This window comes from Alternaria arbusti, assembly GCF_024043155.1.
Source record: "Alternaria arbusti strain BMP 1465 chromosome Unknown scaffold_22, whole genome shotgun sequence".
Classification (NCBI taxonomy): domain Eukaryota; kingdom Fungi; phylum Ascomycota; class Dothideomycetes; order Pleosporales; family Pleosporaceae; genus Alternaria; species Alternaria arbusti.
This window is the reverse complement of record NW_026249962.1, coordinates 176,948-193,342: the sequence shown is the minus strand read 5'-3', so window position 1 is coordinate 193,342 and position 16,395 is coordinate 176,948. Positions and strand designations below refer to the sequence as shown.

The 16,395-nt window shown below is 52.6% G+C and overlaps 7 protein-coding genes across 7 annotated transcripts; 3 read left to right on the top strand and 4 right to left on the bottom strand.

Annotated features, from left to right (window-relative positions):
- Positions 1 to 1,603: 1,603 nt before the first annotated feature.
- J4E86_010472 (uncharacterized protein) lies at positions 1,604 to 2,486 on the bottom strand (the record flags this gene model as incomplete). The annotated part of the gene is made up of 3 exons (XM_051450970.1): positions 1,604 to 1,621; positions 1,673 to 2,254; positions 2,304 to 2,486. The coding sequence occupies 3 exons, from the start codon at positions 2,484 to 2,486 to the stop codon at positions 1,604 to 1,606; spliced, it is 783 nt and encodes a 260-aa protein (XP_051297867.1).
- Positions 2,487 to 2,877: 391 nt separating this feature from the next.
- On the top strand, positions 2,878 to 4,413 carry J4E86_010471 (uncharacterized protein; the record flags this gene model as incomplete). Its single annotated transcript, XM_051450969.1, has 4 exons — positions 2,878 to 3,007; positions 3,110 to 4,016; positions 4,064 to 4,192; positions 4,242 to 4,413. The coding sequence occupies 4 exons, from the start codon at positions 2,878 to 2,880 to the stop codon at positions 4,411 to 4,413; spliced, it is 1,338 nt and encodes a 445-aa protein (XP_051297866.1).
- Positions 4,414 to 4,914: 501 nt separating this feature from the next.
- Positions 4,915 to 5,341, top strand: J4E86_010470 (uncharacterized protein; the record flags this gene model as incomplete). Its single annotated transcript, XM_051450968.1, has 2 exons — positions 4,915 to 5,110; positions 5,178 to 5,341. The coding sequence occupies 2 exons, from the start codon at positions 4,915 to 4,917 to the stop codon at positions 5,339 to 5,341; spliced, it is 360 nt and encodes a 119-aa protein (XP_051297865.1).
- Positions 5,342 to 5,815: 474 nt separating this feature from the next.
- J4E86_010469 (uncharacterized protein) lies at positions 5,816 to 7,068 on the bottom strand (the record flags this gene model as incomplete). Its single annotated transcript, XM_051450967.1, has 3 exons — positions 5,816 to 6,262; positions 6,644 to 6,926; positions 7,034 to 7,068. 3 exons carry the CDS (start codon positions 7,066 to 7,068, stop codon positions 5,816 to 5,818), a joined length of 765 nt encoding a protein of 254 aa, XP_051297864.1.
- A 777-nt stretch (positions 7,069 to 7,845) lies between these two features.
- J4E86_010468 (uncharacterized protein) lies at positions 7,846 to 8,560 on the bottom strand (the record flags this gene model as incomplete). The annotated part of the gene is made up of 3 exons (XM_051450966.1): positions 7,846 to 8,053; positions 8,115 to 8,197; positions 8,468 to 8,560. The coding sequence occupies 3 exons, from the start codon at positions 8,558 to 8,560 to the stop codon at positions 7,846 to 7,848; spliced, it is 384 nt and encodes a 127-aa protein (XP_051297863.1).
- A 746-nt stretch (positions 8,561 to 9,306) lies between these two features.
- Positions 9,307 to 13,083, bottom strand: J4E86_010467 (uncharacterized protein; the record flags this gene model as incomplete). Its single annotated transcript, XM_051450965.1, has 5 exons — positions 9,307 to 10,100; positions 10,150 to 10,661; positions 10,712 to 11,815; positions 11,861 to 12,514; positions 12,563 to 13,083. 5 exons carry the CDS (start codon positions 13,081 to 13,083, stop codon positions 9,307 to 9,309), a joined length of 3,585 nt encoding a protein of 1,194 aa, XP_051297862.1.
- A 719-nt stretch (positions 13,084 to 13,802) lies between these two features.
- J4E86_010466 (uncharacterized protein) lies at positions 13,803 to 16,096 on the top strand (the record flags this gene model as incomplete). Its single annotated transcript, XM_051450964.1, has 2 exons — positions 13,803 to 15,140; positions 15,188 to 16,096. 2 exons carry the CDS (start codon positions 13,803 to 13,805, stop codon positions 16,094 to 16,096), a joined length of 2,247 nt encoding a protein of 748 aa, XP_051297861.1.
- Positions 16,097 to 16,395: the final 299 nt, after the last annotated feature.

Sequence of the window (16,395 nt, the reverse complement as noted above, 5' to 3'; positions counted from 1 at the left end):
GACGTCTTTTGAGTTCCCAGTCCTTCATAATGGGAGAAGATGGGAGACTCTCAGGTCCGAGAAGGAGTGTTTATATATCAACTATAGAGGTGTACACGACGCGTAGTCGTCTATCGTGCTGTACTAAGATTTAGTGAAGCAAAGGATGAAAAAAACGACCGTTGCAGCAGACATGTAACCGTTAGCTGCACTCTTGTGCAGGCCTAGAGACATGTGTTCGTATAGCTAGTCTTTCTTCTTTTCCCACATGCAATTACTGGCACTTTTTGAACACGCTCTTCGCAAAAACGATATGCAGGGTGGAGAGATCCCAAATGCAGTCATGCGTTTGTACAATGCTCTTTTTTTTTGAGTACAGGGGAGCCGCGACGGCAGCTTTATAAACACAGTCAACTCGCTGCTGTTTCATACATATGTAGCAAATCCATTTCGCTCAGGCAGAGCATTGATAGAGTCTCATACCTCCAGCCTCCCATACGAGATGACATCCTCGATTTTTGGAAGCCCGGAGAAACGAGATCATTTCATAGTAAGTTGAAGCTTTGAGAGGTCGGACCAAGCCATGATTGAAGTTGAACATGGTTCTCGAAGGTGCTGCACAGAACATGGGCCAAACGGAACTTGGTTTTGAGAAACAAAAGTCCCACAAAGCATAATTCGTGGCCCTTGTTGTTTTGGTATATCTGTACGAGGAAGGCACAATGGAGAAAGAAGACTCTGATCGCGAGAGAAGGTATTTATATAGCCACCACCGGCCGCCAGATCCTAGATCCAAAAAGACGTGTTTTGGCCCTATGGTAAGTCGCGAGGTGTTCCAAAAGCTGACGTGATGAGTTTTGATGGGTCAAATAAGTATCCAGGACTGCTCAAAACATGTAGATGTGCCTGGCGTTTTTTTTCGCAGAAGAGGTTGAATACGACAAGGACGCCAATGTAGGCCAGCAACGCCATTCTTCTCTTCTTGTCCTACTTCGTTTTGGTAGCTCAAAGACATGTATTTTCCTGCGCTTCCTTTTGCTCACAGCGAGGAGACACACAATTATTCAGCCATCGTTGTTTTTGGACTGAACGACACGGCACATGCGAGTTTTGTTGATGAATTTTGGTGGAAATTTTGGAGTCGGGCGTGTACTCAGCACATAAACACAGTGTCGGTGAGTTTTGAAAGAGGTTCGAATTTCTGTGGTGATGATACGAAGTGCCGGAACGGAGACGTAGCTATGTTTTGTAGTGGTCTTCGGGAGAAACAGTCATCGTGAGTCTTCCAGCTTCTTTTGGAAAGACCAGCGACAGCACATAGTTGACTTTGCATCCGTTTTTGGAAAATAGAAGATTGGTGAAGTTGATGAAGCAATGATGGGGCGCGCTGAGGGCAGGTTTATATAGGCACTAGAAGACCAAATATTGCACGTGATGTCAGATTTCATGAGAGAGTAGCGAAGACATATCGAACAAAAGTGGCATACACCAGAATTCATGAGAATTTGGAGACCGTAGGTAATGTGACTTTATCGTTTTAGGGCAGCGCGCTTGCGTACAAAGGTGCTATAGGAATATTGATACGTCAAGACCTGCAATCCGAGCTCGAGTCCCAGGCACGCTTCTAGGAAACTGGAGCCTCCTGTTTTCGACAATTAGCTGGGCATCGACGCAGAACTGGGGGTTTACTTACCGCTTTCAACACCTCAAAGACATTCTCGGTCTCCAGGACTACAGGCTTGGGCTGCACACCATCCGCCCACTTCCTCTCCCACTCAACAGCGCCCTGGGTACCATTCACGCCATTCACAGGCCCGCCATCGCCCTTGTGCGACGATACACCACCATGTGCGTGCCCAGCACCGCCATTAGAGCCGTTCGCAGCATTTCCACCACCCAACCTCCTTCGGTCACTGCTGCTCTCCGAAGATGTCTGATCGCTTTGTAGATATCCCGATCTACCGCCTGTTAACTTGTACAACTTATCGCCAACGGGAGTGCCACGCTGAAGCTCCTCACCCTCATTGAACCTGCGTAGGATGATGTAGCCCACGAAGCCCCAGATGAAGATGAAGGTCGCTGAGCAGCTGGCGATGATGACGGTGGGGACGACGAAGAGGAGCGCGAAGCCGACGAGGAAGAAGGTGATGGCGATTGAGACGAGGAGGCCGAGGAAGAGGCAGGTTGATAGGGAGACGAGGAGGGTTGTTGTTGCGAAGGCGAGGAAGAGGGCCAGCGGGAGACCGGTCAATGCGGTTTGGGTGGTCAGGAAGGCCTGGAAAGTGTCATTGATGGGAGTCTTCAGACGCTATCGAACAACTTACGGCTACTTTGGGGTTCTCGTGAGCGTAGTCACGGGCTCTCTCAAGCATGTGCTCGCGCTGCTTGGGTGGCAGGACCTGGTTGGTGGTGGTCTCGATCTGGTCACCGACTCTTCGCGTGGTGTAATGGATCTTGTTTCCAAGGTTGTCGACCATGTCGCCAGCTGTCTGGAGGACGGTGGGCATGGTGAGGTTGGTGAAATAGGTGCGCTTGGTAGCAGTACAGGAGTCAATGAATCAATGGACGGTGATGATGGGTGAAGGAAGACGAAGGATGGAGATGGAGTTTGATTGTTTACTGTCTTAGGGCGACTGCATTGACTAGATACAAGGGACTCAATAGAGGGAAGCTCCGTGTGTGCCGTGGCCGCACTTGCGATGCGGATGCGGAAGTCTGGAACGCGTCAGTCGCGTGGACGTCATCGCGGATGCGCTAGGGCGGCTCGGGGTTAGCGCAGCTATCACCCCGGTCGCTCGGCTATGCCTGCTAGCTGACCGCCCAAAGTTCTGCCAATTCGCGATCGAACTTTTTGACACAACGCGACCCATGCTGCCATATCGGAACCGCAACGCCGACATGAGTGAAAAGAAGAGAAAGAGACAGGAGCAGAATGGCGAACGGCCAAAGAAGAAGACAGCTGTTGCGCCGACGGGAAATGTCCGTGTCAAGATGGTAGAGAATAAAGAGACACTGGGGCCACTTCTAGGTATGATAGCACCTCTTCAGGCTGTCGCATTGCGTCAAAATTCATCGCAAATGACGGGAGACCTTGGCATGATGTATGGATATGTTTTCTAACGCGCTCAAGCTGTCACACCCGGTCTCACCATCCCATCGAAGATATCCTTCAACCCGTACAAGCGCACCAAGATCCGACCACAAGGCGAGGAAACCGAAATGCTGTTCCAATCATCCGGCCACCCTCGCTTGGATTACATCGCACAGGAAGAGCATGACGGAAGCGCCGAGAGCCAGCTACAAGACTACATTGGCGTATTCGACCCTGCGACGAGCAAGCTACAAATCGTCCCAGTCAAGAGAGTTGTCGTACGAAGCACACTGCGAAGCGAAGCACAAGAAATGCGCGAAGAGCAAGAGGCATTGGACGCGGCACAAAACACTGTCATGGCGAAGAGAGCTGCACTCGCGGCAGAGTTCGGATCTAAGAAGTCGAGGAAGGCGCTTGAAGACCGGACGCTCAACGCCATCAAGAGCGGAACTGGTGCCGAGGACGCAGCCAGGACCGATGCAGTTGCAGAAAACGTTCTGCAGCAAATGGCCTCTGCGACAGCAGTCATGCCGAACAAGGACGATCTCGCAGCAGCCGTGGACAGCTCCAAGCCTCGCCCGACACCCAACCTTGCAGCTGAATACCCCGCCGATGTTTACCCTACGGATGTTGTGATTGGAAGCGATCTCATGACCATGCTCGATGTCCAGGACTGGGTTCAAAAATCATCAGTCGGCGAAGGAGTCAGCGTGGCCAGCAAATACGTTGCTAAGCGCATCGTAAAGCTCGCCAAGAACAAACAGATACAGAAGCTGAAGGCCCTGCGATTCATACTGCTTTGCATCAACTTCAACTCGGCGTTGATTGGAGGAGGTGGACCTCGGCCGAAGAAGATTCCCATGAAAGGGAAGTTGGAGGAAGCGATGGGTGAGGACACGCCTGCGGGTCAACTCATGGCCATCAGGAGGAAGTTTGCTCCCGAGGGGTAAGTCTATCAATGATTATTCCATGAAGGCTCGCTAACCTGTGCAGTTCCTTTGAGATGTCCCGCTGGCACGTCGATAACCTCATGACACACATTGCAGCGGCAGCACTCACAGTCGACGACTACGAAGTCGACGTGAACGACCTGCGAGAAGATCTGAAACTCGAGAACAAGGAGTACGTTCCCCAAGAACCACTCGACCTGACCCATGCTAACGCCACACAGGATCAAGCAATACTTCGCCGAACTCGGATGCAAGCTCAACGCCCCAACCCAAACCGACCTCACACGCATGAAGCTCACCAAAGCCGAAACCGCCAACCACTTCATCGCAAAGCTTAAGCTCCCATTGTCGTTCCCCAAAGTAGGCGGAGCACGAGCAAAAAGACGCACCTAGCCATGACGCGCATGTAATTACCGCCTAGATCCATACAGTTGTCCTCGGCACCAACCCAGCAATGATACCAGACCAGCAAGCATGCATGAAATCACATTCCACCTCCCCAAACCCATTACGTCCATGTCCAACCGTGCGGGTACCTTTAACATGTAGATCACGCGTGGAGGTACATGACAGCTGCATAACGCCATAGTCGGCCCAAGTAGCAAATCACAACCACGACCACCAGATCTCCACCCCACTTTCTGGCATGCGAAAGGTAGAATCGAGATCCACGGAAGCTACTCACTAGATACATCATCGACTTTGTCCGAATCGCGTATTTCTGCAATTGCGCTCCCACCACTTCCATATCATCATGACATCACCATCGTCACTTGCAACTCTGTGACGTACTCTTCGTGCATCCCCCATAAGCACGACCACTACCTTTCATATAAGAAACCCATTCTTTCTCACCACTGATTACCTATCAACAAACTTCAAATCATCAACTAAATGCCCAAATCCACCGGTCCCCTCCAAGAACAACTCGGCCTCGGCACAGCGAACCAATCCACACCCAACATGTCCGGAAACATGACCGACAACACTACAGCCGCGGCTGACAAGCTGGGCGCAAACAAGGGCACAAATGCAATTCCACAGTCAAACCCTAGTGTGATTAGCAGTGCGGGTGCTATTGGAAAGAACTGTATGTTGCTCTCTACCATCTTCATATATTTTGTAAAGAAACACATCGCTAACGCAATTGTGTATAGTCAACCCCGACGGCGCAATCGGCCAAATCGGCGAGAAAGTCGGTGGCCCATTTAGCAAGGACGGCGTAATTGGAAGCCAGTTCGACGCGAGCAAGAACGGAATCGCAGGGCATGTTGAGAGGGCTGTTGATGGACCGAGCAATCCAGCTGGGAGCTCGAAGTAAAACGAATTCATGACACGTAGAGGGAGGAATTGTATTATAGCCAAGAGGCATTGGACGAAATGATCGAATACTGTCATGATAAATGTCACCACGTGTTTCCTCCCAGTCCAGGTGATTCTGAATTACTTGAACGAATCGTTGTAGATGAACACTGATCGCCCGGAATTACTGGGCGTGGCAGGAAACAAGTTGTACAGGTGTTTAAACCTCGTCCATCAAGATAATACAGTCAGGTGCCAAAGCTTCTTTCCCACCGATCAAGCTATTTCCTGATTCGCTGAGCTAGTTGGCAGCATCGTTGCAGATGTTCCGAACTAGCTCAGCGGATCAAGAAATAGCTGGATCGGCGGGAAGAAATTGTGAAGATGTTTAGATCTCGTGTATCAAGACAGTGCAATCAAGTGCCAAAGCTCCAAATCCCACAATACCCAGCCTCAATGTGCAAACGCACGCGACATTTTCAGCCGCATACGTCTATTCCCCCAGTCTCCTCCCGGGACCCATTCCACCCCAAGCATTGCCTGTCGCCCTCGCCGCACTAGGCTGCGCAGCGCCTCCCCGTCCCTGCACAACATGCCCATATCCTCTGTTCTGCACGCTGCCCGGCGCAGCACCGAACCAGCGCTTCACCATCTCAGGTGTGCGAATGTAGTTTTTGCCACCGCCAAACGTAGGCCAGATCCTTGTCAGGAAGTCGTACAAGTGTGCGGCGAGGAGACCCATAAGCTGTCCGAGAGCGGCATCGGGACCGTCCATGACGAAGGCCATGAAGAGCATTGCGAAGGGCAGGTATTTGCTTTCGAAGGTGATGACGAAGAAGGATACGGAGCGGGTAGGATTATCTTGGGCGAACGTGTATGCGTAGGCGAGGGACAGCGACGGGAGGAAGGTGTATTGGTTTAGGATGCCACCTGCTGTTGCCTTTGCGCGGACTGTTAGCACAAGTCCATCCACAGCACACCGATATCAAGACGAGAAGATGCAGGTGAACAAAGCGGAACGAATCGCGAAAGTATGTAGGGAGCCAACACCGCCTTGCGAAATGGAGAGCATTCGCAAAGCTTTCTCAAGTGACAATCCCACCATGCCTACACACCACACAAGTCCCTTTATATGATTGCGAATGACGGAACCGCATGATGTGCAAGGGTATTCTTCCTCCGTTCCAGGAACCGCTTCAGCTAGGAATAACAGGCTGGGCGGGCAGATATGCGGAGGTGATTTTGACCGAAGTCGAGAGGTCGCAGACAGTTGTGTCGATGCGATGGAAGCTATGTACGCGCGTGTGCAGTGGGTACTTACGACAATGACGCTACCGAGGAACAAAGTGTACACGAAGAAGTCGCCTGGATCCTTGAAGCGAGGCGACTCCCGCTCGATGGAGCTGCCGTACTGGTATAGAAAGTAGGGGTCTAGCAGGATGCCGAACTTCGGTTTCGTAATCAGAAACGCTGTGAAGAGTCGCCAGAGCTGCGGGAGCATCGACACCGTGAAGACATATTGGCTGACGAAGATGTAGTGGTACAGGCTGAGAAGTCCGCTGTAGCCTGCAGCCGATACAACGACTGCTGCAGCTGTGATAGTCCTGTAGGGGTTGTTAGCGATTGTGCGACGTGTTGTTTGCGCGTAGCTGGGAGGGAGGTGAGAGCTGCTGACTGCGGTTGCCGAGCTCCTTGGAAGAGAGAAGCTTACCTAGAGACGGGCGGGAGCGTCCAAAAGACATCCATCGTTACGCGGAGCTATAGCCGTTGTATACGTGAAGTCGTAAAGTCGTGAGGTGTCGTGAACGAGGACCAGCTGGTGCTGCCTGGAGAAAGAGGAGCAGGCGAATTCGCAAGGTGGCTTAAAAGGCCGCGGCGTGGGTGGGGGCGCTATGCCCTTTCGCGCTCCACCACGTCATTGGCTGCCGGAGCTCTCCAGGGCTGGCTGCAGGAACACCGGATGGAAGCTTCACCTTCTAGAAACACAGCCATGATTGTCCTTTCATTATTACTTTACAATATCAAGTCAACAATGCAATCTCGCAGTGCATTGTTCCAGATCCATTTCACGATGGAGTGCAGCATTCCGCTCGTCATAACACGCCTGACAAGCCTTGTGATGAATATTATCCCATAGCACACCCTTTACAGCTACGAGACGGGCCTGCTTCTGCTGCTTGCACAAGCTACACACGAACTCCGTTACTTGCTCAAAGCGGAGCAGTATCCAACTCGTACGAAGTGCATACTGATGCGTAATTGTGCCGGACAAACCCCACGTGTCCGCTGTACGTAGGGTCGGGGGGTAAGTGTCGTCGGAGATATTTAGCAGGGTTTTGAATGCGGTAGGCATTCTAGGTGTATGTGTGTGTAGTTGGGATGCAGGGCGGATGTTGAGTGTGACACAAGGAGAGATGGAGAAGAATGATTCATATAGCGAGAAGCAGAAATACTTGTTTGCTATCCTCACCCGCACAAACACCAAACCTTCATTCCTGCAGATTCGCCCAATCATCCCGCACCTTAATTCCCCTTCCCGTTTGGTCCATGCACATCACTCTCAGCTCCCACCCCCGGCGTTCCCCTCTCCTCATAAGAATCCTCGTACCGCCTCCAGATCTCCATATCCCGGGCTACCCGCTTGTGGTGTCTGACGCGGTGTTGGTAGTTGATCATTCGCTTGTCGGCTTCCAGGTACCCGCCGAGTATCATGCCTGACATTTGTATGTATCTGGGTTGGGTTAGTGGGGTGGTTGATTGGATAGGATGAAAGAGGGAAAGAAGAAACATACGTCTTGAACTGAACAGTAAGGCCCTTGTATACAGGCGAAAAGGCATATGCGACACCGCCTGCCACGGCGAAGAAAGCACCCCACTGCGTTTTGAAGTCAGCCATCATACTACAAACCCATGTCACCCACGTTCTTCAACCCAATCCCGATCTTCCTCGTTCCTCTTCCACGAATCGCATGATTATTGCCAATCCACGGAAGAGCCAGTTCAATACAGACATGTACCAGCATACATGATAATGCGACGCACGCGACACCCTTCTCTTTTTACACAGCATCCCTAGCAAAACTCATGATCCAGAGTTACTCGTCAAATGCTAATACAACAGCGCGAAGAAAGAAAAAAAGCATACCTTCGTCCCCCCAATCGCCGCCCCCTTCGCCGCCTCCCAAGCCGCCTGATTCGTCTCGTCGTCCTTTGTCAAACTACCATGTTGTCGCACCATGATAGCGATTGCGTGCGCACGTGAATCCACAGAATCCACAACCTTAAGTAATCATCTGAGAGAGGTATAAAAGACAGGCCTTCTAGTCAATTGCGAAGGCCGGATATGAATGTGATTGATGATGTAGTTCGTTGAATCGGATTGGATGGTTCTGTGGAATTGGGAAAGGTCGCGGGTCGCAAGTCGCGAACGGAAAGAAGCACTTGGGAGGTGATGTCAGCCTACATTTTCGGCTGAAGCTCGGACGTGTGAGCTTGTTTAGTGGGGGTGGCATGTGGGGTACTGCAGATGTGCATTTCAGCTCACGATCGAGAACGCGTGTTCACCGCATTCGCAACTCCAACTTGCTACCCAAATAGTCATCTGAAAGTAACAAAAAAATCCTCGAACATCTTTGTTTATTCGCTTATCTATGGTATCACAGAACCTCCCCCCTTCCAACTCCCAACCGTTATCCAACTTTGATATGCATATTCCCTCGCCGCCATCATATTGTTGCATGCTGTTCAGAACAGAAAGAAATAAGAAGAAGAGGAGAAACAAAAACGCCGAATGAACCCCCCTTATCTTTGAGGGTCGCGTATGCAAAAGACCAAACGCGCTTTCTATATGTACATGGATGGGTGGACTCTCGCTCATTCGTGATCAAGAGGAGACCTGAAATGCAGAGAGAAGATATCCAGAATGGGAGGATGGGAGGATGGGAGGAGACGCGGGCGGGCTTCCACAGTCCTCATAGGCATCAATCACCTCGTCGGAAACGGAAAAGCCCTCCTATTCTCCCCAAAGCTCATCTCGAGCTCCTTCTCCAACGGCGTAACATCATAATCCACAACCTCGCTCCTCGGCGTCCCCGTACCCGGTGTATGCAATTCCGGAAGATAAAACTCGGGGGTATAAACACCCAGCTGGGGAACATCCTTCTCACCACTTGGCTTCGACTTCGGGCTATACATTTCCATTCCCATTCCTAGCTGGACGTCTTTCTCCCGTGTAGGCGTGCTTTCAATGGTGACTTTTTCGAGGATCTTGCCGAGGCTGTTTGCGGTGTCGGGCCGCTCAAAGTCTTCTTCGTCGACGTCCATGGCGGTGGGGATGCCGTGGGCGATGTTGTGGTTGCGTTGGAGGTATTGTTGTAGTCTGTATTCTTGGCGCGCCCAACTCTCGTCGACGAGGCCGAGCGCGGCTTTGATGTCTTGGTCCGAAAGGCCCATGGGGTAGTTTGGTTCTTTGGAGGACTTGCCGCTGACGACGCGGTTGGTGAGGCGGCTGCGGACGGAGCTGGATTTGGAGGACGTGGGGAGGGAGACGTCGTCGCGCATGGATTTTACTTGGTCTTCGGTTTGCTTGAGGGCCATTTGTCGCGATTCTTGCATCGTGGGGAGGAAGAGGAGGGTGGTGTTGCGGTGGAGGGCGTTGACGAGGTCGGTGAAGCCGGTTAGGGCTATGCCGTTGTCTTCGCAGTAGAGGTATTGGAGGGTCGTGTTTACTTTGAGCACGTCGGCGAGAGTGCTGGCGCCTTGTACGCCTAGCTTTTGGTCTGCTGCGGTTAGTCGTTTGTCACTTAGTATGGACGTATGTAAACTTACATCGGATGTACAAGGCGCGCAGGGTTTTGTTGCGCTGCAACCCCCGTAGTGCTCGGTTGATACCAACACCTAGCTTGGTTGTCTCTAGCCGGGAGTCTTCACCGGAAATGTCAAGCCATTCAAGACTGGTGTTATCAGCAAACATCTTCTCCATCGCCTGGCAAGTCTCTTCGGAGGCATCGCATGGTAAGGATGCTCGTGAGATATCAAGCTGCCGAATCGTGTTATTGGCGGCCAGCGCAAGTATCATCTTGCGGAAGTCGGCGTCCTCTTCGAACTCTAACAGGCGGAGGGTGAAGTTGGATGGGGCGAGACCTTTAGAGATCGCCTTGGTCAACTTATCCAGGTCTTCTTCGATGTTGTTCTCACTGACATCCAAATGTAACTCGCGAGCTTTTCCAGGATGCTCGGTCATTGAGTGCAAGAGGTAAGCAATATCACTTCCAGTCAAAAAGCAATGATCCAATCGTAGTTCACGGAGAGCTGACGATTGTTTGTAGTTGACAAGATAACTACGCGGTGGTTAGCAGGGATGGCAGCATGTTAAGTATGTAGAACTAACCCAGCTATTGCATCGACCATGGCGGAGTTGAGCGAGGTGCCGCTCAGTATCAACTCTTGTAATCTCCAGCCAGCAAAGGTTTCGACCGATATCAGCGACTCAAGGCCCGACGAGCGCGCAACATGCGAGAGGTTAAGTCTGGTGAGGTATCCAAAAACGCCAATTTGAGAATCGAACATGCTCGGTGATAATCTGAACGGGTTCGACGACAGATCCAAGGCTTCCAGGGTAGTTTCCTGCGCGCGGATCGCATCCAGAACCAGAGAAAGCGACCGATCCGTTAGACCACACCCACTCAGCTCAAGTCCGCGGAAGTGGCAAGCCCGCTCAACACCTGCCGCGACGAGGTAATCCAAATCTGTATCTCCAAGTTGTATTTTGTTCAATGCTATCCAATCGACATTGGTGGTCTGGTACTTGCACAGCGGAAACAGGGCTTCCACAATGCCGCAACCCTGATCTCTCGCACTGCCTCTAGATTCCCCGTGGTCTCTGGGTTTTCTTGAGATGCAGGAAGTAAAGTCCATTCTACGCAGCTTTCGGTTCGTCAAGGCAAGAGCGCGGATCTCTTGCACTAGTAGACAAGAGCGCTCCAGCTCTTCGATATCTAGCCGTGCATACGTGCCGCGTTTTGTCTTGAGGCAAAGGTGCTCAGCGCCGTTGGGATCTTTCAGTCCATTCAAGACATCCAATTTTACATCTTTAAATGAGATACCGCCAAAGGTCTCGTTGTAGCGCAAGGCACGCATGACCGCGAGCAGCTCGAGAGTATTATACTGGGCTCTGCGTAGTCCGACAGGTGGTAGGAGCTCGAATCGTGGCGCATCCTCGGCAGGGTAGGTAATCTGATAGCTGATGTTCTCTGGCTGTACATCGTAAGCAACGCAATATCCAATCAAGGTTCTGTCCAAAGAATCTTGGTCCATCGGATGTGGGCTTTCTTGTCGCGCGACGTCATGATACACCTCGTCTGGGACAAGGAAGTCAAAGGGTCGCGTCTCCCACTCAGGTCTGAGACTAGCTTCTATGGATCGCAGGCGAACAGCGATATCCCGCGAAGCTAATGATGCCAGATGGAGGACTTTGGGACGTTCAAGCGGCTTTCTGTGTGCTGTTAGCGGCATTCTCATAGCGCAGAAGGGTACCAACCGGAATGTTAACTGGAAGGTATCGTCGATTTCGGTCACGCATACTTCAGTCAGCGTTAGGATACCATGCGACGACTGGGTGTTGTGAGCGGCCAGTGATGGACTGGAAGACCGTTGTGAAGATGGTTTGAACAACGGAATAATGTGTACTTTGTGCACACCAATAGCAAGGAAACATACTGAAGCAGAAACTTTGGCAAGGTCATCAGTTGAGACTCTCGTCGTTGTCTTTCCTTGCGGTCGGAGAACGACTTTGTATATGGCGTAATGTGGAGGTACATAGTCGCGTTCTGCTTCCACGACACGCGCAGCCAGATGGGAGTTGTGCGCGGAGATGGGCTTCGCGTCAGACAGCCGTGCCCTATTCGCTGCTTCTCTGATGGCCTTAAGCCATGAAAACATCTCTTCAGGGTCCCCGAACTGCAGAGTCATGGATGAGGCGTTGTTCGTCTCGTCGTCTAAGTAATAGAGTTCCAGCGCAAAGTGCGGCCGACCGTCGTCGAGGTGGTATACGGCAACGATATGGCGTAGAGGTATGCCTTGGTGGCGGTCTCCAGACGATTCTGAAGCCATAGACTGAAGCTCGTGGGACGATCCGGTCGAGGGGCTGTGGCTGTGGCGGTAGTAGCTCATGCGGTTGTTCGGCGAAGGTATCCTGCGCTTGTTAGTCTTGGTATGAGCCACTGTCGACACTGGAACGCACCCAGGAAATGCTTCGATCGCTTTCGCGTGGTTCTTGAACCGGATGAGATGCTTCTCAGTCAGCACCAGGTATTCTCTCTTCTTCCTAAACATGGAGCTGCTCGTCTGGACCTCGCCATGTTGCAGCACCTGGCGATCGTGCACATCTTCCCATATGTATTCTCCAAAGCCAGTCGATGTTCGTGTTGATGTTGCCGAGAGAGGTTCGGGGTCGTCGTCTGCGGAGAGTTTGTAGCCGCGGAAGGAGCTGAAGACGGAGCTGGCGCGCTTCAGGCTGTTTTTCGAAAGACTTGGCCGCTGTCCATCTATCGTCTCCCTGACGTGACTACTGCCCGCTACCGTGCTGCCGTTGGTCGAGGCAGTCTCGGTGTACTGCGACACATCGGACAGGTTGGACATAAAGGACGCCGTGCGCCGCTTGCGCAGCAGATTCGAGGGCTGCGATTCATCTTTGTTGCTTTGCGACGCGAATGCATTAAGGGAGCCGCGACCAAAGATGCTCCGTCGTTTGTCTTTGGACATTCCGAGATTCCTGATCGGCGCGCGCAGCCCAGCACGAGCTCGGCGACACAACTATCGCATGCAGAGGGGCTCCTGGGGGAAGGAGGCAATTGTCGCGTCGGGAGATGGGTTCGGAAGAGCTGCGGTGGAAATTGGGGCAGAATAGCAGGGTTGGGCACAGAAAGGCGGTAGAGCCAATCACGGTGAGGGCGCAACGCGAGACAATGCGGAGGTCAACGGCGGAGCAATTAGGTGCAGCAGCAGATGCAGCAGGTGCAGAAGGCGGGCTCGGCTTGGGGCGGGAGGGGGTTGGCAGGCGTGCTGTAATCACGACGTCGCATCATTCCGTGGCATGAGGACTGAAGACGTGATTTCGCCGGCCGTCTGCAGTCTTGTATGGTGCCCGTTCTGCCAGTGCGTAGAGGCGACGGGCTGCTACACACCGGCCCGACAATCACACGGCGTTTGCAGGGAAATGACAGGACAAGATATACGCAGCGCAGTACGGGCGAGATACGACGAGTAGGGGTGGATTCCAGGTGGGTCTCTGGTATCTCGTCGCATTCCACGCGTCCACCCCCGGGCTTGTGCTGGACGCTCGCACGTGTACGTCACATGGTGATCGCAATGATCGCCCGGCGTTAACAAACGCCGACATATTTTCTGTGCAGTCGCGACCGAGCGTCACTTCCATCGTGTGTGCAACGCCACCCGCACGCCCACGCCGCCACGCCCCTCCAATGCTGCGTCGCCAGCTGTCGCCAGCCGCGCAATGGCACCGGACGCCCGTCTGCCTCTTCTGCGCTGCCCGCAGCCAAACACGACTGAAAAATACCCGAGCCGCCCCAACCAAATCCAAGCCAGTCGCTCTCAGGAAAATCACGCTTAAGAGGAAGGGAAAGAGCTCCGATAGCCAAGAAGAAACTGTCAAGGCGGAGGATGGATCCAAATCTCTCATCGAGGCCCTTCTGGGTGACAAGAGGGCGAGGAGGCAGAAACAGGACGAAGAACGAGAATCAATTCCCATCAGCGAAATGTTCCCCGACGACCTCAACTTCGAGGAGATCAAAGTCGGCAAGCCACCCGTGCCCATGCTATCGTATGGCCTCGACCGCGTCCTCTTCAACCCCGGTGTCTATCGCCTGCAGGACCCACGCTCGCGAGTGTACAACTTCGATCCCTACCTCGAGAAGATCATGCCGGCGAACGAATTCGATTTTGAAGCGCTGAGCGAATACAAGACCTCTTCCAAGGATGAGACTCTGCTAGCATTGACAAAGCAGGTTGGCACAAAGTTCACAGGCTCCACCTCGAGTATGTCGAGCATGCTCCAGCACTTCCACTACGTCCTCTCAAACTTCCGCAAACTGAACCACGGCATGCTCTCCCGCCAGTTTCCTGACCCTACGCCCAGATTCTCCCGAATCACGCTTGGCCCCAGTGCCGTCTTCCTCCGATACAGGGACGGTATCTATGCCTTGGACGCCGACAAGTCTTACGATAGCCCCAACATCATGAGCTGGCTGGGTCATTCGCTAGAGAAGCTCCTCACAACCGAACGCAGCGAATTCGAAAAGTTCCGAAGGTCCAACCCAGAAAAGGCAGCCGTCGAGAAGGAGGCTGGCCGATGCTACCACTACTCGAAGCAGGGTAATCTCCTGATGCGCTCGCAGCTGGATGCAATCGATCCGCGGTTACCTGGAACGGGTGTCTTTGACTTGAAGACGCGCGCCGTCATCTCGATCCGCATGAACCACAAGGAATACGAAGAGGGCGCTGGCTATCAGCTTCGTCACAATCTGGGCGAGTGGGAGTCGTTTGAGCGCGAGTTCTACGACATGACGCGCGCGACCATGCTAAAATACTCCCTGCAAGCCCGCATGGGACGCATGGACGGCATTTTCATCGCTTACCACAACATTGAGCGCATCTTCGGCTTTCAATACTTGAGTCTCTCCGACATGGATGCTGTCCTCCACGGCCAGCATGACACGGTGCTAGGAGACCAAGAATTCAAGCTGTCTTTAGGTCTCGTTGATGAAATCCTTACCAAGGCCACCGCTGCATTCCCTGAAACGGTAAGCTCCCATTTCACCACCAGAGGGTCTCCACTAACATTGAACAGTCTATTCGGTTACACTTTGAAGCGCGCGAAGGCAAGACGCCGTTCATGTACGTGTTTGCCGAGCCCGTCACCGAGGAGCAAGCAGACGAGATACAAAACGCTGGAGAGGCCGCTCAGCAAGAGTTTGCACGACGTGTTGTTGGTATTGGAAAGGACGACCCTGAGGCTCAAGCCGCTTGGCAAGAGGCTCAAGATGACGTTGACGAACAAATCGGTGCAGATCAGGCCCCACAAGAACCTACAGCACGTGAAAGCGAGCCTTTGACCAACATCGAAGAGTCTACTGACAACGTTGCCGAAGAAGCTGTCGAGGAGCAAGAGGAGATTGCGGAGCCTGCCGAAGGAGAAGAGGCCAGCGCAGAAGATACCGTGCAGCCCGCATCAGTCCCCAAGGGACCTTTGATGGGCTGGACCCTGACTGTCCGCAGTCAGGTCAACGGAGGCTATGTGGACCGACCAGAACAGCTGAGCGAGTACGACGACTGGAAACTTGAGTACCATCTGAAGGAAATACCCGCGGAAACACGTTGGAAGTTGTACTCAGCGCTGAAGGCGCGAAGACATGAGCTTATCGGGCAAGACGAGGAAGCGATCGATAAGAGTCTCAAGCACTACCGCGATGTCATCTCGCGTTACACCAACCGTGGACGCAAATGGAGGGAGGAGCAAGACAAGCTTAATGACGTGAAGGGCGTGCAGGTTTTCCGACCGCTTGGCCCTGGTTCAGACGCAGACATCGTGGCGCCAGGCCATGAAGCTATGAAAGAAACTGAAGCTTCTGACAAGACCGAGATCTCTCAAGAGCAGGCAGCGGAGGAGCCCTACAGTGAGGAATCCAAGCCAGATGAATTACTTTCCAAGGAAAAGAAGGAGGAAGTCTTAGATGGCTTGCCCTCGGTGCCGTCGTAAAGGTGATGGTTTGGGATCTGGCGTTCTTCCCCTCTCTGGGGTCTAGACGGTAAATGGTTACATGACTGAACGTTTTAAAATATAGATGTAAGAGTATATGTACAATCACAAGGATACGGAGGTGTCGATACCAGGAAATGAATAGAGAGGAACGAGTAACGTCTTTACTAAAATCCTACACATCACTCAATGCATTGTAAGATTCTCCAAAAAGTAATGTTATTTGACGCGGGGTGGTAGGCCAACCGTCGGCCATGAAGCCTGACCCCTGCTCCGCCGGCATTAGCGACATCATCGCT